General features: G+C 33.5%; 1 protein-coding gene across 3 annotated transcripts; it reads right to left on the minus strand.

Moving 5' to 3' along the window:
* Nucleotides 1-245: 245 nt before the first annotated feature.
* LOC149797531 (uncharacterized) lies at nucleotides 246-24,001 on the minus strand. 3 transcript variants are annotated; one of them, XM_089962386.1, is made up of 14 exons: nucleotides 23,816-24,001; nucleotides 23,323-23,354; nucleotides 19,945-20,002; nucleotides 18,761-18,801; nucleotides 18,122-18,271; nucleotides 15,219-15,276; nucleotides 12,879-13,012; nucleotides 12,548-12,583; nucleotides 9,834-9,875; nucleotides 8,959-9,081; nucleotides 7,831-8,032; nucleotides 7,050-7,133; nucleotides 6,301-6,393; nucleotides 246-5,833 (listed from the first exon to the last, which is right to left on the minus strand). In XM_089962386.1, exons 1-14 carry the CDS (start codon nucleotides 23,822-23,824, stop codon nucleotides 5,222-5,224), a joined length of 1,674 nt encoding a protein of 557 aa, XP_089818512.1. In that variant the 5' UTR covers nucleotides 23,825-24,001; the 3' UTR covers nucleotides 246-5,221. The 3 variants fall into 3 exon arrangements, with proteins under 3 accessions (XP_089818512.1, XP_089818515.1, XP_089818513.1); XM_089962389.1 differs by lacking the exon at nucleotides 23,816-24,001 and adding an exon at nucleotides 23,574-23,794; XM_089962387.1 differs by lacking the exon at nucleotides 6,301-6,393.
* Nucleotides 24,002-24,892: the final 891 nt, after the last annotated feature.

The following is a 24,892-nucleotide window of genomic DNA, read 5'->3' on the forward strand; positions in this document are numbered from 1 at the left end:
AGAGCTATTTCTCTATTGTATGCATAATTCATTTACAAATGTGATTAGTGGGCCACACCGAAGGCCATACTATTAGTTCACTTGGCAATATGGTAACGTCAGCTGAAAAGCATAATCATCCATTAAAAGAGCATTATGATATGAACATTAGGTATTTAGGACATATAGATTTTTCTTTTCCAAATGGAGTCCAAGTAATTATTGCCCAATCCAGGTATAATTTTGTACACAAGTAAAGAACAAAATAAGATAAATCTTCATTTATTTGCAATTGACAATACACTTCTTAATGAATATACACTTTTGCATTTATTTTGTATTACTTGAATAAACAATATTTCTTTCAGTTCATTTTAAACTTTTATTTTATATCACTTGAGTAAACAATATCTCTTTCGTTTCATTTAACACTTAGAAACAGGTTCTTCCAGTTACAATAATCAACTCTGGAAACAATAAACAAACTGGAACTTTTGACCTAATTATATTACATTTACTAGGGTTAAAACAATAAATTCCTTAACATAATAAATTAACAGTTCCAGTTAATCAAACACAAAATCATCTTTTATACAGGATGTGAACTGTTAATATTTACAGGATAAAGCTTATAGTTTCCAAATTGATTGAAGCTTACATGTTGCAGTTGCTGGCACATATCTATTTCCAGCATGGTTTGCATACATTCCACCTTTAATAATTTTGTTACTTCCCTACCCCACCCCATTCAGTAACAAGTATCAAAAATCAGGCTCATTCTAAGGCAAAGTCTGTAACTTGTGTACCACAGTCATCAGAGAGACAAAGATGCAAAACTTTATGATGCCTGTCAAAGGAAGAAAACAGTTTGTTGTTTACCCAAGTTTTGAACCAGTTAACTTGAATTCTCAGACCATCAATTGCTACAGCCCCACTAATTACAATTGTTAGGAAAATAATGAGAACTCACCTTCAGTTATCTGTGTATATATATAATTTTAATAACCAAGAATACCGGATGTCTGGGAACATTATAGCATTCAATGGTAACGTCAGAACTGAGATGAGAGAATTAAACAAGCATAGTACATGACATAATATATCCATAAACTATTGACTGGGACAAATACTACAGAACACCATTTCTGCTAGCAGTAAGATGTTGAACCTATATGTCATAAATATCAGGTTGGATATCTAGGACCAGTAATATTCATAATGGGCAGTACCCACCCCCCACCCCCCAAGTGAGAAGGGCCTGATTTGTAATCTAAGCCACTCAACCTATCACAGCCTTTATAGTACTTGAAACAAATATTGAGTAATAGTAAAACAAACTCTGAAAGTTATTAAAACCAATTTGTTATATTTCCATAACTCTGCATAGTTAACTGTGCAAGCAGACTTAAACATATCAGTGTATGACAGTTAAATTGAGCTATAGCATCGATTAACAGAAGCTACGAATTCATCAACAAGCAGTGAACAATCATCTTCACAATAAATGTCAAACATTAGCATCCATAAGCTGTCGAGACAAGTTGTTACACTGGATATATAATCATCCATTTATTTCAAACAAGCTGTGAAAAACGAACCTCACGTCCGCTATATGTACGCTGGCCATTGCAAAGGATGCTTTAATAGATTAACGTTTATCGTCGTGTCTTGACAACCATTTTGCGCGCGCACACCGGAAAGTCATGCTATATATTTGTTACTTGTGAACGTATTCGTGGGCAGTACGCTATATATTGTTCCCGTGGCCGTATTCACGGGCAGAATGCTATATGTTTGTTCTTCGTGAACGTATTTTTGGGTAGTTACTTTGTCATCTTCAACCTAAAGGTCAAAACTGCCCATGAAATTTATATATCTGCCCACGAACCGAAAACATGAATAGGACTATAACATAAGTGTATATACTTATTTTCAACATATACATAATTACTATGTAAGAAATACAACCTATGTATATGTATTTTGATTTGAAATGTAAACTATATCATGTCCTTCCCGTAAACCCACTTTCGGGATGACTGCCCACAACGCACCTAAAACGTGTATATATATATATATATATATATATATATATATATATATATATATATATATATATATATATATATATATATATAATTCATATCGTGGGGGGAAATTATTTCACATTTCACTGTCCAGTACCTATACAACTTTCACATGAATATTATTCTAAGTTGTAACAATTAAACGAAATCACAGTTTTAATATTGTGAGAATATTCCAATATAAAATGAAGTAGCCTTCTTGAAAATAAGTTGAAATATTTCAAAAAGAATCTACAACGTTGTAAATATCTTCCTTGATGTATTGTATACAACACCAAATAGAAGTTGAAAGTGATTGTTTGCTCACATGTAAAATATATGGAATGCTCTTTCCGCTCTGAAAAAGATAGTTTGGAAATGTAACTTCGGACATTAGAGAGCGCAAGGAACATATGTTCAATTTTAACAATGAAATATGAATTTCTTGCGTTTCAATTTCGAGAGTAAATGTAAAATTCGCTTCGTCATTTGATTTCTTATAAACGACAAGTTAAGGTTTGTTGTGGGTTTCATAAATGACTCTGTACGATGTATTGTAAGAATAAAATTAAAATATAGTTTTAAATGTTTTAAATATATTTCGTGATTGAATATTTACTACGTAATGTGATAATATGTATAAAATACACGTGAAGTAGCAAAGAATACGGAGGGTTGTGTCATGCATATTGTCAAAGGAATAGTAAATAATCAGGGCATTGTCCACTAGGCTAAATTATGCATATAATTAAATTTGGAAGATCTCAGTTACAGAAATAGAGTTGGAACCAACAGCTTCAAATAAAACTATTTATGTTTGTACATACCTTGAGTTCACAAAGCATTGATTGTGTAATCATTCCTGTTTAATTTTAGAAACTTCCTCTCTGTAGGAAAGCTTTCAAATACGCAATATTTTATGTATATATCGTTATAATTCCTTTAAGAATTGTTTTACTTAGTACATTCCAAAGTTAGAAAGAAATGTGTCATTTCTACTGCAGTGGTTGTACTAATTTATATCGCAATATCGAATTTCCTTCAATATATACATACAATTGTGCACACACACACACACACACACACACACACACACACACACACACATATATATATATATATATATATATATATATATATATATAAAATTCATATCGTGGGAAATTATTTCACATTTAATATAGTAATTATTTGGATTCTATATACAGAGGTTTAGCGAACCATCACAAATAATTTCTTACCTCATACAACTGTTTAAGTAACAAAATTATATCTTTTGCTGATAGTAAGTCTAGCCAGGACATTCCCTACATTTTTTACGTGATTTCTTTTTCAAGTATTTCATGTCTTTTCCTGAGCCTCAGCCCTAACTATTACAAACAGGTTTCATACTTAAATAGACAGGGATTAAGCAATTTTAAATAAATACAATTAATTAAAATTAACTTGCATACAATAAAACTGGTTTTCGAAAAGTATGCTTTCAAAAGCTTTCGACCATACCCTTTGCAACACGATTTTGAACTTGTATCAATTTCGGTTAATGCTTATTCGGAAATAAAAAGAGAAAGTAGATCGGTTGTTTTCAAATTACGTTAGACAAATAATTCTTACTATCAACGTATTATCCATGACGAACTGTGTTTAGGTCGTAGACCATTCTCTCACAAGAACGTTAGACAAATAATATAAACTTGAACAGCAGCTATGACAGGAAATGGTCAGAGCGATCATTCTTAACATGTTAGTCGTTTTTCACAATGATTATCGCAGACATTAATTTTGACATATGAAACTGATGTGGGATAGATATCAATACATTAGACAAAATCTGTACAAAAAATATTTGTATATGTGGGGTTTTTGCGGTATGATATCATTGAATATAACAGCAAATGCGATAAAGAAATGCACCAAAATTCCGAACAAATTCGTCTCCCTATATACGAGTGGGGTTGACAATTTCATACGTAATAAAGCCTATATCTATCAAATATTCAAGAAGATTGAATTCATAAAAATGTGTCTGTAAATTAAAGGATATTTCGTACATCAAGAGGCATGAAGTAAAGTATTGGATACAATACATGACAACGGTGTGTCCTCTGTACTCATTTGCATACATTATTGAATAATTATACTTTTGTATTATTTTTCCAAAGAATTAATTCAGATCTATTGACTTAAATGCGTTAAATGTATGCATGAAATGAAAACATGACTTCAAACTCGAAGTAATCGACGTATACTGTACATTTTTTCTAGAGGTTAAACAACTGCGGTTTTCATTTTACTAACAGAAACTTACAGAGACAATATAACGATTCACAACAACAATCTTTTACGTCCAAGTTTCATATTTTTGTAATACACAGCAACATAGAATTCAACGTCATGATAAATGCACGTATAATAGACCACAGATGAGGTACACAACAATTAACAAGTAATCACGTGATAATGGTAGAACACTATGGAGTGGAACCCTTCCAAACATTAAAGACGAAGTCAGTGCGGAGAGCAATTATCAACACGTTCAAATCGATAAATAATTAGAGTAATTCATCATCAGTTCAAAATTTCCAGTAATTTTTCCACTAACTACAGCGGATGACATAATAAGTAATTTCTTGTGTGTAAAACAGTTTCCTCATTTCGTTGGTATCAGATCAAGTTATATTTTGCAAACAACTGATATAATAGTAGTAGCCAAATAAAATTGATATAATCAGAAAAAAATGCATCCACTCCTAAAAAGAATCACAATGAGCAAACGATGATCAAAATGGAATAAAAATGAACCAAACTAAGTGTTCAGGAATTGTCAACTTATGTCTCACACTTCTGAAGACTCCAAGCTAACATAGCACTACGACATTGTTATCTTGGCAAGAAAATCACAAATGCATTACGAGAGTTTGAGATTTTTCATACAAGTGACATACAACGTTCTAAACTAATATTATGCTAATCTAAGATTATTTAAAACGTTTTCCAATCGATTTCATCTTTGATCTTTATTGAATTTACAATGTATATCAAACCAAGGCACATAACGAATAAGCAGTCCATGGTCTTAGAAAAGATGTATTACGAATTCTCAAAATGCTGAGTATATGGGTATACTCGACTTTTGGAGAATCCGTCATACATGTATTTAAACAATGCACTGCTGTTTAGCAAATGGTATCTCTTTCAACTGCAATTACTTTTGCACTACCATCTCTTTGTAATTTTTCTACGTTGTTTTCATCTGTGAATATGGAATGGATTGGTTTGCTCTTTGACGAAATTACAGTGTCCTCCATGCAGAAAACAGTCGATATTGAGCTGCCAGGTTTGTCATACTGGCTTTTACTCTTTTCAGTTATGCATTTCCGTGACTGATGAGAAAGATTTTCACTGTTTTTATTGTTCGGTATTCGATCATTCATACGTTCTTGTAAGTGTTCTGCCTGTCTATCAATTACTTTTACGCTCGTCGATTTATGTACATCCGTCCGGTCTGGCATTCCTTGTGCAATACCTTTGCATAAAAGGGGACCGTCATGATGTAAAAGCATGGCTGGCCATACTACATACTCAATTTTCTTCCCAGATTTGGTGTACGGCTTAAAAGCGGAGACATCGAATGGCGTGTCAAATGAGTACAATAGTCCTCTTAATTCAAGGGGTGGCTCCTGTATATTCATCAAAAAGCAAATTTCAACGCACTCAACCAAATATGGTCTGATGTCCGGCAGCCTTTGCTTGTAATTCGTTTTCGCAATTAACTTCTTCTCCACACTCTACAAAAACATACCACATTTCATGTAAATGTTATGATGGTTCATATTAAATGTCATGTTATTTTGATTCAATTTCTTTGTTGCTGATCCATTACTTGTGACAGTTTATAATTTAACTGTTGCACGGCAAAATATGCAACACTAGGGGTTATCTATGTTTCTTTATAAGAAACAGCATTTCATCTGACTAAATTTTTTAACGGTAAATGTGTGGAAACTTTGTATTAACTCTTTTTCTTCTGTTACATTTTTCAACTTCAGTATCATTGAAATACATGAGTTTTCTTATGAATCGGTCACTATACAATTATCGAAGATAATTGAATAAACATTTTCAATAATGTTTGTTTCAATTGCAACAGTTGTGACAATAAACATAACTTCAGTTGTGTGGGTTCTTAACCAAATTATTTTTTATAGGATCTTCTTTCTGATTAAATTTTACAAATTTAGATAATGGTAATCACCTCGATAAATGCTTTCTGCGTTCTTTTTATGTTTCTCTTCTTGGCGCCTCTTAAAGTTTTCATCACCTCAATTACAGTCAGATCTGGGTCATCCTAAAATAGTATCAAACAAATGTAAAATGTTTCTTAAACTAGATCTTAAACAAGTCAGCACGTAATGCGTTTTTCTTACATCCTTGGCTTCGATGATGTAAAAAAAAGATACCAAATTAAGTGTGCGTAACTTGGAATAATTGATATTGCTTATCATGTGCTGGTAATTCGTCCTCGGCTGGAGTTGAGATACGAAGCGTTATGAATTCCTACAAGAAAAGCTAGCTTAACTGGTAAAGTTCCTGGTTAACTTTCTAGAGATTCGGGTATAATTCCCAATCTGTCCCTTTGACATTTCGAAGTAGTAATGTGATAAACCATATCAAGAATAATTAGATGTGATTGTTAATCACCCTGAGTTGAATAAGTGGTCGTTGCAGCTGAAAGAGACATGATAGCATCCATCTCTTCCAAAGATAGAGAAATATGTCACAGGTACATGCATGAGACATATGTTTGGACAGTAAAGATGATAAAGCACTCAACTAGTATTTGAACTATCCATTTACGCAGTATTCCCTGTGACGGTTGGATTTACTTACACGGTTGATACATTAGTCAAAGGTAGTATCAAAATCAATTTTAACGAGGAGAAAAAGTCACTCATTTGCATAATCACAACAGTGATGTTAAAACCTAATTCAAAATGTACATACCCCATCAGCGCCAATATATTGGTTTAGAGCTTGTATAGCTGTTTCTCTTTGTGATCTGGCATTTTTGCACTCGACAAAGGAAACCTGTCAAAATCAGATTAGATTTGTATTTTTTTCTTCGCTGTACCTTAACTGTTTAACAACTACGTTATGGTTGAGCAACATTAATTCTATACGCTCTTAGATAGGATTACATATGACTATTGTAACAGTAATTATGAAATTATTAACACTAAATGTACCCATTGTGTATTATCTACAACAGCTTTGTTACGACGATTATGTGATAAGGCTAAAACATATTTCTGAAACTTTTTCTTATAAATGTTTTAAGTACTACTTTGAATCGCTTTAAGGATATAAGCTAAGAAATAATAATGAAAAGAGTGCCCACTACGTGACATACACAAATCTTAATGATTAATTTTCGCCCATCCAATTAATCATTAAACAGATGCGTATAGGCAAAACATGTGCATCATGTTCAAAGACTACAATTCACGGTAAAACGCTAAGTGCCGAGACAAAGAACTAGGAAACTATTTCAATTCAAACATTAACGTGATCGGTCATCACTGATTTTTCTTTGTAGACTATAGAAAAGTACTAGCGCTTTCATGTCATAATTTGTTAATTAAATGTAATAGCTATAATTATATAATATAATTTATTTTACTGAAATAATAACTCATGAACGTCATCATCTAAGAAACCTACCAGTAATAGCCTATTTAACGCAAATTATTATGAGACTGGGTATAGAAATTACATTTGTACTTACAAAGAGTACGTCAAGGAGAAATTCTATAGCATCAGTCTCTGACAGGTGATGTTTGTGCTGCAGGTTTTGGAAAGCATCAGTCCAATGGTTGTCGTAAAGTTCTGAATATCTCTCTGAAATCTTAGTGGGTCTGTTTAGATCACTCAGGTCCGTAATGCATGGGTTTTCATTGGTCACTCTTGCCGCAGCATAGGAACTAATCCTTAATGGAATAAAAGGCTAACTTGAATAAGCAATATGACTTACGCATCACGTTAGTCTGCCACTACGCAGCTTGAGTATAATGTGGGATTGGATTCCTATTTTGCAAGTCTGAAATAATGTTTGTGTTAGTTCTATTTTGAAAGATTTTACAGGTTATGATAATAACACTTTATCTGAGTATGATATAGTGCTTGATAATTTAAGAAAGAACCAACTTTATTTTGTCGTAAAGGCTTCTTATAAAGTATCATAATCAGCCGTTCATTCTCACGACGAATGCAGGAGACCTGTCCGCAAATGTGCAATCCCGCTGTAGGAATATACATAGACGTTGCACAGTATACGACACATTGAAAACTATATTTCTTGTAAATGTTGCATGGATGAGTGGCAGGCAAGGCAAATATATCATTCAGACAATTAAAGTTAAATACCATTAATGTGGGTAATGTTTGCTGAAAATATAATCAACTTTTCTTTATGATTCTGTTGAGGAAGTCAACGCAGGTCTGAATTGAATTTAATTGTGACACTTTAATCTTTTGTTTTTAAGAATGAATCCTAGAAGATTATTTTCTTTAATGTTTGATTGTAGTCTGCTGTTGGTACACAAAGTACGCGAAAAGTTGTTTTCGTCAAGTATTTCCTTCTTTTGGCATTTAAAGTCATACATACTATTCCAGCACGTGAATAAAAGAGATTTCGGAAGCAAAAAGGGTAAAGTTTCAAAATATCTCATTGAAGCAAAACCAGAATTATAGTAAAGACAAATAGGTGAACGTCTTGAACAGAACAGTACATATATTTAGTTTTAGAGGACAACTTTCATTGCAGGTATTGTCTGTATATATTACCATATATTATTCAGAGAATAGTCATATCCATGTGTTAACGTTATTACAATTTATTTATTGAAGAACAAACCTAATTAGAAGGTCGTTCTTTTCTTTCTCAAGTTGTTTGACTTTCCTTGAATATATTTGCAATTCTTCTTCATACCTTCTGCTCATCGCATCTAAATCTCCCTTTAGGGTATCGTGTTCCTTTCTTGAAAGAAATGAGATTCTAATAAGAATGTGATACAACATATTTTATTATTATTATTATTGTTATTATTACACATTAAATGCATATTATGGATAATTTAATATTAAGAGGCTAAAGTTCAGACATTATTAAATACTGAGTTTATGAGATATCACAAAAACAAAATATGTCACATAATGTCAATACTAATAATGGTTTGTAATAATTCAGACAACATGCTGTTTCATTTGCGTATGTAATATATTGTATTCATTTGGTGAAGCAAAGTCCTGTGAATAACAACTAAATGGGAACAAATAATTTCATCGTAGTTCTACTAGTACAAATGCAAATAATGGTTAAGCTACTATTGAGGAAGAGTATACATTGGGTTGGAGAAGGAAGAAGAAGAAACATCGTTTCAACTGCGGTACATCTGATTAATATATGGTTCAGTCTTGTACTTCGTGAAATTTCATCACAATGAGGTATATATGTTTCTAAAAATTGTCAACTCCAAAACAGGGATGACAAAACCCATTATCCAATTATGCCAGCATAGGCGGTCAATCTCATTGACCATTTAGGTTTCTTTTTGAGATAATGTCATGAGTTTAAAGCCAATCGTTATGCACGTGTAATGTAGAACTAAAACATTATCGTGTGTGGCTATTAATACACCGGTTGAATGGGGGTTTTGTTTCCAATTTCGAACTATTTTACTGAGATACGTGTCGACATTAAGTGGCCTGTTCAAAAATGGTCATCACTACCTTACATGGTTGAGTTCCTCGTCTTTTCTTGAAAACTTTTTTCTGCAATAATGGATAAATGGTTGTAAAAGAAGTGTGAGATGGTTAATTCGCATGCTTCTAAAACTAATTTACAAAACAACAACAACCTCGTCTGGTGTTATTATATAACTGTTATTCTTTTCGAATCATATGAAAAATACTATTTTATGTTCACACAATGGTAATTTTTTAATCAAGTTCTGCATTTGCTTATTATATCTGCTCAATTAAATGTTTCTAATGAAAGGCTATCTGAACATTTAATTTTAGTGAAATTGTGAAAGCCTTCGAATGGCAACGATGGTTCCTTTCGTAACGTAAACAGCTATGCAGTTTTGAATATCTGGTATGTATTTAAAAGGAGGTAACGTGAATGCAAACAATACATTTCACACAACGTGAATGAATTCTGTTTCCTTAAGAAATTATTTTAATATTCTAAACCTTTGTTTCCAAATTTTTTTTAAAAGTATGTTAAAATTTAAACAAACCTGATTCACCTCCAGTTGTTAAAGTTGTAACGTTCTTAATAGTGCAAATTTAGTGGAATTATTTTTCTCTAAAAAGAATTAGAATTTTTTGATGAGGCAAATAATTTTGGAGAAGATGCAATAATTGTCAAACAGAATCTCTTTTTAGATCGACTGTCTAGTCATTTATTGATATGAGAAGGAGTGTCCAGCAAATAGTCGGTTTTGCAGTATAGGGCTCCATCTACTTCTTGTACGTTATGGAAGTTGCACTATGAAAGATGATTATTTTCCAAGGTTTCTGCTAAGAGGGGTAGCTCCCCTTGGGCTATACGTGTCTATACAGTGACTTTAGTTTAAGCTATGTCAAAGGTTAAAACATTGAATATAATCATATCTTGTTGTAGTCTCAACTTGTGAACTTGGCTATAATCTTAAGTTGTTAGCAGTGTTCCTCAGAGACTCTTCTCACCTCCAAATAGTTATATTTAGCATGGCTTTTGCATTTTGCTAGAAAGGTTGCTCAGAATGGTAATTGATTTTCATGTCCTTATCACCCTTAATGTGGATGACTTTTACATTTACTGATTACCAGTCTGTACACATTACACTGTGTCACAGAATCCTTTGCAATATTGCAATTAACAACGGTAAGATGTAGCAGAGTTTGAATATGCCATATGTGACTTCATTGTCTTTAAAAAGAAAGAACGTCTTCCAACTCAATTAAATTGTTACCATCATTTTCATAGAAATTATACCGAGGAATAACACAGCAAAGAGATTACTGCTTGGGTAGCATGCTCAAAATGGATTTCATACTGTCATGGAGTTTCTAAGCTATGTTTTTGTTCAGGGCTGCATGCTACGAAATTCATGTCGGAGGACAAATCGAATCATCCATAAAGTATTTGTCACTCTAAAGAATACTAAGCAGAGTTTTGCAGAATGTCAGACAATAACAAAATTATTAGCCACATTAAATGTGCATCGCCCAATTATTGGCCAAGGCTAACGGCTTCAAAAGGCGAGAATGTACGTTCGACGTACAGAAGGATTATGCTGAACAAGGGGATTTGATTTGTCAAACTCTGATCAGAAACATTTGCAAGCTGCCCATGCAACCAGTGGAAATGCATGTGCTGCTGCACTCAGATACAAGGTCAAAGATCATGTGTTCCAGTGTCAGTTATGCAAATATCTCTTCTTCAGCATCGTCCGCAACACATCCTTCAACGGAGATATTGATCAAAACCCTTTGTAGTTTCATGATATAAATCAACATGATTGAAATTTCAACAGACCTTTGTCTTCATTAGTTTCTTAAGCCGATTTTGATACAACAAAACACAAACGGTTTTCCTACGTGATATAGAGATATAGATGATCATTACAGCGTAGAACGTGCTGGAAATTGCAGATAACTCTGTACGTCAAGAAAACATAGAACTATATCTAACACATTATAAGTACCTAATGGAATTATCTGCACAAGTTCACAAATACTCTAGTGAATGTATTTTTAAATATAGAAAGCTGGCAATGTTTCGATCTAAGATGTCGTATCATTCGAGCCTCCGTAACGAACGCCATGGTATCAGTAAATGAAATCGGTTCACATTTATAACAGTGGCATTTGCTGTAATATTTCGTCAATGTTTCTGCGATCATTCGCGGAAATTCACAGAGTAGGTGAGATATGAAACAACAAGCAATACACTCACAAAGGGAAGTCGAATATATAAAGTAACTTATGAGCAGTATCGGATATATAAAACTTCAGTGATTCAATTAGATAGTGCGGGAAAACTAGTGTTCTGGAAACGTTTGTATTACACACTGGATAAATAATCATGTATGGAGAATGGTCATATTCAGTCTGCTCGGCGAAAAAGTGAACGATCATGATACTCTCCGAGTATTAACGATATTATTAATACATGTGATTAGAACATTTTGATTATTTATACCGAAATTAATAATACATGTGCATACTGAGTGTCTATAATACAGGAGGATTCATCGGATATATTGCAAATAGTATGAAATTAATCAAGCTCTTAATAAACACTGACTAGAATTTAAAGCTACTTAAAAACCTGTTTGACTGAGATGCCTTCACACTTGGTTTGTTAATGTCATTCCTTACTATCATGTATTCCAAAGCTGCATAACAAGGTTCAATTCTTCCAGGAGAAAAACAAGCTTCGTGAAAATTCTTACCTCAGTTTTCTTACTTTTGCCTTCAATACTTCCATCCTGTAAAAATCATGACATTATTATACAACGTAAACCTGTATCAAGTGGACGAAAGATATGACAAACATGCCGTGTTTTATTATCTTATCGTCCTTCCAGTGAACATCTATAATAATATCTTTTGAAGTATATTTTTATATTATATTACTATATTGCATTATGTAATAATTGTTCAATATGGACAAGAGTATCAATAAAACATGATCTAGTCTTGCAATTATTCTAGTTTGCATAAGCTTAATTTATATCAATGAAAAAACGAATTTCGCACACACACACACATACGTACACAAACCTCTTTTCTGGGATTGTGGTTGATGGACTGGCATCATTCAAAGGATGTGAATCATCCTGATAACCCACGCTAATTTCTCCTGTATGCATCTCAATTGATGCACTGGCGTATTTTGGGTCATGCAATCGATCACTCTGCAAATTTATTGCAAATAAGGTATGTAAAGAATGTAAAGAATGTATGGTAAACAGTACATCGTACTAATTCGTATTGCAATTGCGACCCTGAAGTGTAAGTGCAAACATGAGAAACAAATGGGGCTCATATTTCACTAGCAACCAAATTTTTGTGATATCACCATGTTCATAATATAATAATATCCGTTTGAGGGGACACGCGTGGTCTAAGACGCTCGTCTTTACAGACGATACACATTTTACCTCTGTCCGCGTGGATTCGAGTCTTGACTTCACCTATGCGGATGTGTTAGAAAACTAGCCAGTAGCATGCCATAAGCCAGAATCTATAACGAGATCCTCTTTTATTCCTTCATTGTCAAATACAGTGGATGCCATGTAGTGTATAGTCCGTCAAAATGGCGTTAAAGCCCAAAAATCAAAATTGTCGCAATGTCAGGGCCTTTCCAGAATATTCCTACATATATAAATATATACAGAGATCCTATTAGTGTTATAGCTTGTGTGCTTAATACCATTTTTCAGCACACGATTCACGGTGGTCAGTATAATTGATGTAGGAAGATTCCGGAAAGGCCCTGAGAAGAACCACGGACCCACGGGAAACTACTGGCTAGCCAGCGAGAGACACAAGCAGATGAATAGATAGATAGATCCCGTTTGCTGCATGCACCGCTAGAATAAGAAGAATGCAAGAACAAGGTAAAGGGTAAAGGACTATAGGTACAGCAGGACATGTTAAGCCAAATTCCTAAGTATACGTTCGATAAAATCAGGCCCGCAGCATAAATTAATTTTATAAATCAATCTTTTAGTTAAGTAATGGCTTATTTTCCATGTTCTGAGTAATGCTGACATGTTGTTCCAAAGACAATCAATTACTCCAGTTAAAATATGATGATTTACATAAATGTCATGACTAGAAAGGATCGACAGACCATATCATGTTTGCTATACACGTAGTAAATTTACAAAACATAAACAGAATAACAAATATCTTGCCAAAATCTTGAGTAAAAACCTAAAATGTATGAAACATTATCACGAATGAATCAGTCAGAAACAATCTTGAACCAGAAGAAAACTTAAGATGTAAATTCTTATACTTGGATGTAAGTTAGTAAGAGCATTTTAATCGATACAATGATAGAAGGAACGAGTAAACTTTAGGAAAGTAGAAACAAATTCTTATGCATTTTAATCATTATTTAAAGCTCTTAAAATGATGAGCATATCATGTATGATAGTTGTGTTTTAAACAGATTTCGAGATGGACGGTTTCACAACCCTGTGTGATAACTATTTTTAAAACATAAGTACACACAATCAATACCACATCCAGTTCAAACACACTTCAAGACTTTTCCAATATTTTCGAGATACATGTTAATAATATATATATATATATATATATATATATAGAGAGAGAGAGAGAGAGAGAGAGAGAGAGAGAGAGATATGGTAATCCACGTGCATTTGTTACAATACTTTGATCTATACTCGTAACATAATACTCAAATGTCGTTTTCAGTGTCGTTTGAACATAACTTATAACTGAGTTTTTTAATTGTATTCACTTCACAAACAATTCTGAAATGTATGATTAATTTTTATTATCATATATTTTCTACTCTCAATTTCGTCCTTATGATCGACATTGTCATATAAACGACACACACACATATATAATATATGTGTGTGTGTGTGTGTGCGTGTGTGTGTGTGTGTGTGAGTGTGTGTGTGTGTGTGTGTAATTAATGGAATATACGCACATGCTGATGACAATGTATGAGCTACACCAATTTCTACTCAAATACTAGTGAAACATTTGCCTTTCGTACGAATCATATCCCATTTACTAAATATTACATTTTACTGCATCATATTTAAGTCCCTTTGGAGTTCCACCATAACAACAGTAAGAACATTAAACCTTGTCGTTCTTCCGGTTACCATCAAGTACGCAGCCATCCCCATTTAGATTGAACCTTTGTAATCTTCTGGTTACCATCGATTACGCGAACATCCCCATTTATATTATACCTTATTGATCATCCATTTACCATCAAATATACGACCATCCCCATTTATATTAAACCTTGGTGTTCTTCCGGTTATCATCAAGTTCGTGACCATCCCATTTATATTAAACTGACGAAGTCCTCATGCAAACAGTGGATTGTAATATATTTGTTCACTTTACCTTTCTTTCATCTTTTTTTGGACCCTTCTTCCGTCCTTTACGTTTTGGTTGTTTTGCGCTATGATAATAATAATAATAATAATAACAATAACAATAACACAGTTGCTAAACCATTAAATATAAAATAACGTTTGTGCATAATATCCATACAAAATAGACCTACTGAAAATCGGGTGGGACGTGCTGTCGTGATGTTCATATCCGTGACACAAGGACAGTTAAGAACTAAGTCGGACTATGTCTTCTAATAACCACTACAACCACTACAACATCCCGGATATAAATATACCTAAATCAAACACAGTTGTGACGATGCAAAGCATTAGATTAATTGAAATATCAAGAAACAGGATGTGAGTGTATTATTGCAACCCGTTCAAATATGAATCCATCTCAAGGTTTCGAGTTGGTATTTGTAGTGGTATACTTCGTGGCTACAATGTCAATCTCGAGCTGATCAAAACCAATCAATTCCAAGACAATAATTTTATAATATAATTCTCGTATTGAAATAATCTGCGTTAACGCTGCTTCAGTGCATAACTTGCTCAATGAGCAGCGTGAAACAAGCTGTGCCAAAGGTCCGACCTGTGGAAAATTACTGTTGTGCATGACATATATTTTAAACGATATGTGACCTCCCTTAAGGATAGTAAGTGGTTGTTATTCTATGTCGCACACGCTCGGGTAAATGCTTATGTACTGAGGTCGGTATTTTGCCAAATGTATGGCAAACATTCAAATCATTTCATCAAATAAATCGAAATAAGATTTGTTAAAAAAAAACATTTAACTTCTGTGATAATTACTCCTTGACGTTTTATTAGGGTGGTCCGTTAATCAGCTTTTAATTAAATTGGGCATCATTCATGTCATCAATAGGATGATGGACATCTCACTGGCATTATCAAGGTATACAAGAGTTAGTAAACTCAGTTCGCTTGTCTTATATTGATTTTCACCTTTCCAACACTAGTCTGAAAGTAAATGGCCAATGGCTGTAGAGAAATAAATTTTCTGGTGAAGAAGTACATTAAAGCATCTATTCTTCTTGTCTTATGGATGGAACGGTCCTATATGAAACGGATCATCCGGACTGAATGATTGCAATAAAGCTTACTTCAGTTGCATTTTAGGTGGCATTGTACAAAAAGAGCAGTGTTTACACAGTCTGCATCTCCTGTACTGCAAAATAAAATAGATCTGTGTATAGACAACTTTAGACCAACAAGGACATGACACATGAAAATATTACAAGGAGCAATCAACGATGTATTTCAGATTAAGACGTGACACTAAACTATGCTGCTGGCGGTGATGGGATAGTTTAATTGTATGTGACGTTGGAATGATATTAGTGAGTATATCACGTTATAATGACACTATACAAATCTCACATGATACATAAATGCCAGGATTAAGTATTGATGTAAATTCTAACACAAAAAGATTATTTTAAAATCGGCACATGTAGAAATTAATTTACAATAACTAGGCAAGAACAGACGCACTTTGTATAGAGGAAAGTTAGCTATATCTTGAGAGTGAAATTAGATCATAGTGTGAAATCACAGTGACTACAGGTGTTGTTCCCAACATCAACAAAAATACATAAAAAACATAGTTCTTTGAGGACATGAAGTACTAAAATATCTCAAAAACATGGTCTATATGATTGTTATAAGTGCAACAAATCTCAGATATCTGTGTGAGATTCTTACCCAGAAAGCACTAAATATTTAATTATAAATGGCTTCGATACGAACCATATGTCAAAGCCAGAGTTGGGCACAATACTATATTTCAGTCCCAAGGTATGCCCTTCCGTAGCGTAAACATAGCTTGAATCCCGTCTTAGTTGCTAGTTTTAATACATTTGGATGCACCTATCAATGACTGTTTTATAGACCTCATCTGCCCTCGTGCGTTGATCCACTTTGACACTTTATTGTTTGCACGAACACCAGCCAATATGAAGGTATTCAACTGTTGTTCAACTCTACAGTGGACACTTGTTGATTCTGATCAAACCGAATCGAATAGGTAATAGATTGGTTAACACTATTAACATATTTCACTGTTCGAAAATTTTAAAGAAATTCCGCCCATTGGTTGTAACTTTAGATGCACAAACTCTGTCTTACAAAACGTATATAAACGGATGCATACAACATCCCGATGCTGAGTTCACTAAAGATCTGATATTATTTCTAAACCAAATTCTGTTTTCTATTGAAGGCAAGTACCATTCTTTAACTAATCAGATAAGTAAAAATATCAGTAATTCTTTTTCTCAGGTTTTAAAGATACTTTTTATATATTATTGCGTGCATCATAATGATGAATTTAGATCTAAGTGCCTAAGAACATGCAAATGTGGCCTGGGTGTACCGAATGCGCAAGCGGTGAATTACGCGTCAAACAATCTAACAACTGAGTTAACAGAGCAAATGGATGGAATAACGGCTTACTGAATCGGCTGTACTTTGTTCAGCTTAGTGTCGCAAATATAATCCATGTAAGTGGATCAGTAAAGTTTCATTTTAGCGTCTAGAAATGTAGATAAAAGTTCCTAATTCGGTTCGCGTACAAATGATGTCGGCACAATTGGATATATCAAGATCAAAATGTTTAAAGAATTTCAAACTAGTGTGATGTATATGTGTAAAATAAGGTGCCATCCAATCACATTATTCTGACGCCAGTCCTAAAACTAACATCATAATGATGAACTTCTAGCGAGGAAACTGTTATTGCTATTTTGATAAGTCTTTGGTGTGACACGGCCAGGGTTCGAATCCGCGATCTCCAGCATCCTATGGGACGTGCTAACAACATAGGTCACCAATCGGTGCATTCTGATAATTAAAGTTTACATTAATGATGGTAATACACAAACCTACCTCTTAATTGTGAATGAGGTTGATGGTTGCGTGAATAGTATGGCTTCTGAGCCATCCTCATAACTATCATTATTACTTCCAGTAATTACTTCCTCCTGGGTATTTTCCGTGGGATACCATCTAAGCAGTTTCATGATGGGTGCGATTGCTCTGGGAAAAATATATTATGATTTTATTGCAGATTATGTCTAATCAATTTGTGGTGCAATGCTTAAGTGGACAACGTTTGAAAATAAAAATTATCTGATGTTACTACATACATACATGCATACATACATACATACATACATACATACATACATACATACATACACCATGTTCTCTATATTGTGTTTAAGTTTGTAGAGAGATAATTGGTGAATGTATCGGAAGGTAGTCGCTTCGGAACTGATGCTAAGATCAAATAATATGGCGAACCAGACATCGTTAAAGAACATTTTTCTTTGTATTATCCAAGACGACACCTCCTGCTCGGGTCTCCATTGTAGTAAGTTCAAAAATCATGCAGCAGTATGTGCCTGTTTGAAGCATAGTGATAAGAAGTTTCCACATTTTCAGTCATAAATGTAATTATGTAAATTCATATCTACTAAATAACAATAATTTGTCTGTGCCATATTAAGGATTTTGTATACTCACTCCATTTGTATGTCGCCGGCCGGTTTTTCAGTGGTTATAGCCTGTTTGGGAAATACGTGCTTAGGTGAAATATATACTTTAAAATTTTAATGTGTAAGAACATACAAAATTTAAAGATATGTTGCTTTTAGAAATGGTTATGGCCTGCGTCTACTTCTTAGTATGTAAATCTTTATGCAAAAGCAGTGGATAACTTCTGTAAGTGAAGATATATATAGTAATTAATAAAAGGTATAAAGAGAAAAACAAACATATTGCCGAAGTATACAATAACACAATTATTATCACACCCAATCTAATTGCCTTAAGCTTGGAAACATTAACTTAAATATTACAATGCAAACTCTTGTACTCTAATATAATCTCGTACCCGTATTTCAAGTAATATTATTACCAACACACTTCGGGGATGACACATTGTACATCCATGCAAGTCTTTATTTAAATCTCTTTCAATAAATAACTAGTTAACATTTTGTTTGGAAATGTCTGTTCAATGCTCTCGGTTTGGGCAATTGCTCCGTTTCTATGCTACGATAAAACGTAAGACGTTAATTTTCCCTTCCAAAACTGGACGACGTTTGAAGATCGGTCAAATGTTTTATAAGTAACTATTGATACAGCAGATAGTTAAGCATGTCAATTTTGCTACATGTTCATCTGTATTTGCAACATAAGCGCTACGATATATTTTTATTTGCAGCTCATGCATAACCTTTATGATCTAGTCTGCAATTATTTATCAAACGTATGATCAATATTTATCATTAAATATTCTGTGTAATTGTTTTCAGCACTTTTTAATCAATGCTCTTATTGCTCTTATTACAAATCCTATTAGGAAACACTTTTGCTTGAAGAATGTATCGGTGGTCAGTTGTAGAATTTCAGGTCATACGGTAATCGCACGCTGTCATGTTGACAGTGTAGGGACTAAAACTATGCTTATGTGTGCACACGAAGATAGAAAGTTATATTTTCGTTAGGATGCTATCCCATATACCACAATATCGGTTTTTACTGCACTGTATTTGTCTACTAGCTTCTCGACTTTATAACATAAATAGATATCAGAATATCATGCAAGTGTGAATACAATCGAGTACGCGACCACCTTGATATAACTTAGACTGAATTTTGCATTATATGGAAAAGGTATACTGTCAGAAATGCGTGCACTTTACTTTTCCTGCATCGTCCTTTTGATTATTTTTCTTTCCCTTACGTTGTTGTGTCTTAGCACTGAAATAATAATAATATGAATGTTTGTATCAATAAATCAAGTTTTCAGATGTAAGATTCTTTAATTGGTATTCTTGGCTACACGCATAATACAGTACACTTGACAGGAGATGCCGCTTGGCCACCCGCATAATACAGTACACTTGACAGGAGATGCTGCTTGGGTTTGCTTGATCAGTATAAGACGTGCTGCAGATTCCGCTGCTCACGTTTCTGCTCTGCTCAGACGAAAGAAACGAGTTAAATAGTTTAAGTCAACAGTGAGTATCATCAGGAAGTGATGACGTCTATTCGCTTAGGCATGAGAATGTGAACGTTCCGGCAGATTGACACATCAGCTAGTGGTAATATTTAGTGAACCAACTGAAGATTACGCTTACTAAATACACGATGCTATTTCCCGGCCTACGTAAAGATGTGGTCCATTACCAACACCTCCTGAATCTATACCAGACCATGGATGTGAATCACCAGGGTCCGCTCAGTAAATTTGGTTCAGCAATGATCGTTTATGGCACCACGGATGAATGCTAAAAAACAAACCAACGAGAAGACAGAAGTCGGGAAAGACTTCAAACTGATGTAAACCTTTTCCTTTGAAAAGACTATTAAACATCTCAGACTGTGCATTCAGCTTCTGAAGATATGGAAGACAGGTTTCGTCGTACATTTGTCGTCTCGGCGTTTTAGTCTCGAAAAAGCTTTAGCGTCAACCTTGTCGCTGCTCGTTTAACACGGTCCAGTCTTCGGGGTAGGCAGTCCTTGAGCTAAGCAAGCACATTGTTCTTTTGTACTTCGATTACAATCATATAAAAGCGGGCTATAAGCGCACATCTTGTTTGCGGATACTAACAATCTGCTAATGAAATATCTAGACCGTTGATATGTTTAAGGAGATATAACCGTGGTTGTTCCCCTTTATGACACAATCTATATATAACATACAAAAAGAAAACACGGCAACTAAAATGAACTTAGGCAAGTTTAACTAAGAGTGCAACCACACCAATATGTAACCCATGCTAGTTAGAGGCCAACATGCCTAAATAGAGAAATATAAGGCCGATATCATCTTTAAGACAGTCGTAAGGACTGACTATAGGTCCCTCTTGAGAAACAGTGTTTGGGAAGTCAATTAACAGTTACAGATATAAACATGCAATGCGTTGTATTTAATGTTTTTCATAGAATTTAATTCAGCAAGTACTTATGGACATGATTACAATCTCAGTAAAATCGGTACCACATTGGTTTCTAAAAGAATATACTACTCTCTATACCACAAGTACTTTTTTTGCATTTTGCTATAAATTATTACGTTAAGTTCATGTCTTGTACAAACCTTATTTACAGGGGCAATATTTGACACTCTTTCTGAGTTTTAAATTTTACTCTGCAACAGTGAGACAATTTATTTCACTTCCGTTTTTCATTTATTTTTTCATTTTGTTTAGAACACGCTTTGTTCCTTGCTACATTTTCATTTTCTATGTACTGTCAGTTTTAGGAATGGTCTTTTATTCGAAACGTGATATTTATGGACAGTTTTTAACTATCAAATTAATTATCTATTCTTATATAATATAATAGTTTTTTTATTTTTTTTATTTTATTATTGGTGAGTTTTGTTTGAATCCTAAATATGCGCTCTTTTTTATTTGTCTCTTTCTCTAGCTTGGAAGATGTCCTTTGCACTTAAAATTTGATTTCTATCTCAGAACGCAAACAAAAAATGTCCAATTTTGAAGTAATGGTTTTAAACGTATCAGTATTCCACCAAATTAATCCTAAACATTGAATTCCATTTCTTATTTCATTGATTTTACTGGAGCGATCTCAATATCTGAACGATAAGTATTGGAACGTTCGTTGATTTGTTATTTTAAAACGTCTATCAGTTTTCTATTCTTTGTCATTATAACGATATACAAATCATATATCAGTGCTCTCTTATATCACCTAATATCTTTAAAAATGTAAAAAAGTATTCAACATCGAGAGCTGTTAGAGCTATTTTACAGCTTTGTTATAAAACTCGTATCCTTCTTGAGGTAGTTTTCCTGTTGGTATTTTTTGAGTGGAAGATTTTTCTGTAATTTATCGCGTACTTCTCCTGTCTTATGTTTAAATTTTACATCAATGTTAAAAATCACTATGAACATTTTATATACATTCATTCCTTCTCTTATGATTTCATGTCATCGGAATTCGTTTTCCACTGGTCAACGTTATGTGTAATATAATTATGTTACTGTATTACTGGTTTACCTTTTATGATCTGATTTCATGATTGTTTATTAAAGGTGTATGCATACTAGACTTCTTTGTGTCGTTATTCAAAAATCCTTATTTTACATCATTATCCGAAATTCTGCTACCAAGAGCGTCTTCATAAGTATCTTACGCTGGATGATGTGTCTTTATATGGAAATTATCAAAATATTTTCATGTAAGTATTCAATAATAGATGTATGTTCTTTCAGACTCTTTTATTTAGAAAAGAATTAATTTGAACGACGTCTTGGTTATATTACTGTGTTTTGGGCTTTATTTAAAGTTGATTAAAAACAATTATTTTATTTCTTCATTCATTTCAGTCTGTGCAGTTATTTACTTTTGTCTTCCTATATTGTTTAAGATGAGACATTTATTTAACAAATATTTGTTGGAATTACAAAGTACTCAAAGACATTTTGGACTAAAATACTAAATAGGGATTACTATGAATTCAATCAAGAACATTCTCGGTTACATTATAATTGTGATTCATCAAGATTGTTGGTAAGTAAACCTATTTAATACCATTATTACATCAGCGCATTAAATATTGTAATTCACTCAGAACACCATACATTTATCACTTTCTTTACTAGTAACTCAAACAAACGAATAATGTCATTTTAGTAGCATGTAAAAGATAAGCAAATGCCATGGAAACAATTGAAGAATGTACATTTAGAACATCCACGGCTTTCATGCTAAATTCAATACGAAGTTAAGTCCCTTTTTCAAAGGAACTTTGCGATATTTACGGCGTTTTATTATTTAACAAGCAATGAAAACAAACGATGCGCATCACTATAATTGCCACTGAACAACACTAGTTGCTGTAAAATATTCCAAGCTTATCAATACCAGAATACGTACAGCCTACGAGATAAAAGACATATGCTATCTCTATTACGTATGTGGTTCAGTATGCGTTTGAGAATAAGAAGCTTATACTCACAAAATAAGATAAACGCAAGAGACAATTAGTAGCTAATTATTGTTCTACTGAATGTCAAGCGAAATCAGATTTTGAACAGGTTATTACTTACTTTGAATCACCTAGTCCTGAAGACCATTGTTGCTGAAACGTAGAACGAATACACATTATATATATATATATATATATATATATATATATATATATATATATATATATATATATATATATATATATATATGTGTGTGTGTGTGTGTGTGTGTGTGTGTGTGTGTGTGTGTGTGTGTGTGTGTTAAATACGTATGTCTACCTATCTTGAGTTAATCTGTTAGAAAAACCCATGCCACCTCGAGATCAACTGACCTTCTTTTTGTCAAGTCACGCACTTGGGTGAAACCAGTATCAAGAGAATGAAAGTGAATGTTGACCATCCATCAGCACAAGTCCATACAAAATACTATTTTCTTTAGAACACAACATACTTAAAATAGTAATGTCTTATCCAAAAATCCGTCTGTTTAATATATAATGGTTGGGAGAAATTTATAACTACAAATAAAGTCGATGGGGTATTGATGCCACAAATCACAAACGTAGAAACTCACCAACGCCATTTTCGTATCCCCTTCAACCGACCTCCCTGATGAAACCTTGATTTACTTCCTTGCTTGTTTCATTGGGTAGCTAGTTTTGTTATATTTATCGTTACCTACTCGTTTATGCGTGTATTGATTGTGTATTGGCCTTATCTACCCACTTTCCACTTATGTTTATAAAAGTACTGTTGTAAAACATTCACCCCTGATGACATTTTGAAAACCTGCCAATCTTAAGATTCTCCATAATTTTTCTACTTCATTGGAAAATTGATTACGAAACTAAATCCGAAGCTAAGAGACTCTGTGAAAGCAAGTTAGTAAATCACTACTAGTCTGTTCATGCCCCTTATATATTTTTTATATAATTTCTACGCATTTAGTACGTTGAGATACGCCAACCAAGTCTAATTAAAGTTATGCATTAACTTGGACTTATTGAATATTCAAAGCTGGTTATATCGCATTTTCTCGAAACAAAGGCATACAAAGAAGTAGCTGCTATTTTGGTGCAAGTGACCTCTGCAACCAGTTGAATCACGCAAGTTTGCTTTGGCATCCGATGCAAAAATCCCTACCTCATTAAATATTTCATTTTCTATTTTGGCTCATGTAGTAGTCTCGCGTTTGGAGATGATAAATTTGACTGAGTGTGTTCTAAGTTTGTACATATTTTATAGTTGTGGCGCTCATACCTCTGTTGCCATACTTCATTTTCCAGGTAAAGTTAGCCTAGAAACACTTTAGATCCCGTACTAGAATGTAATCCTCTTATCTCTGAAGGTTGTACATTATTAATGTTGTCATTTGGATTGTAAGATGTCATAGTGCAAACAAGACATACGATAAAAACAAGCACTCTGCATTCCATGGATAATACTTTATATCAGTGTATGGACATAGAGTATAATATATACATCAATATAAAGCCTTATCTAAATTGCATAAAACGTAGCATAAGCGGTTATTACAGACATACTTTTTCCATCATTGCTTGATAAACAATACCATTGAAATACGTACAACAAACCTTTTACATATTGGAAATACCATGACTTTGTTTAAAGACATATTGTGTGTATATTA

This window comes from Sinohyriopsis cumingii, chromosome 6, assembly GCF_028554795.1.
Source record: "Sinohyriopsis cumingii isolate HCF-2022 chromosome 6, ASM2855479v2, whole genome shotgun sequence".
Classification (NCBI taxonomy): domain Eukaryota; kingdom Metazoa; phylum Mollusca; class Bivalvia; order Unionida; family Unionidae; genus Sinohyriopsis; species Sinohyriopsis cumingii.

What these genes read in the sequence shown, in the direction of transcription:
- LOC149797531 (XM_089962386.1), bottom strand. An exon ending in AAGAACGACCTTCTAATTAG is followed by an intron (nt 8,033 to 8,958) that starts GTTTGTTCTTCA and finishes TATTCCATTAAG; the next exon opens with GATTAGTTCCTATGCTGCGG. An exon ending in CGCAGAAAGCATTTATCGAG is followed by an intron (nt 5,834 to 6,300) that starts GTGATTACCATT and finishes ATGTTTTTGTAG; the next exon opens with AGTGTGGAGAAGAAGTTAAT.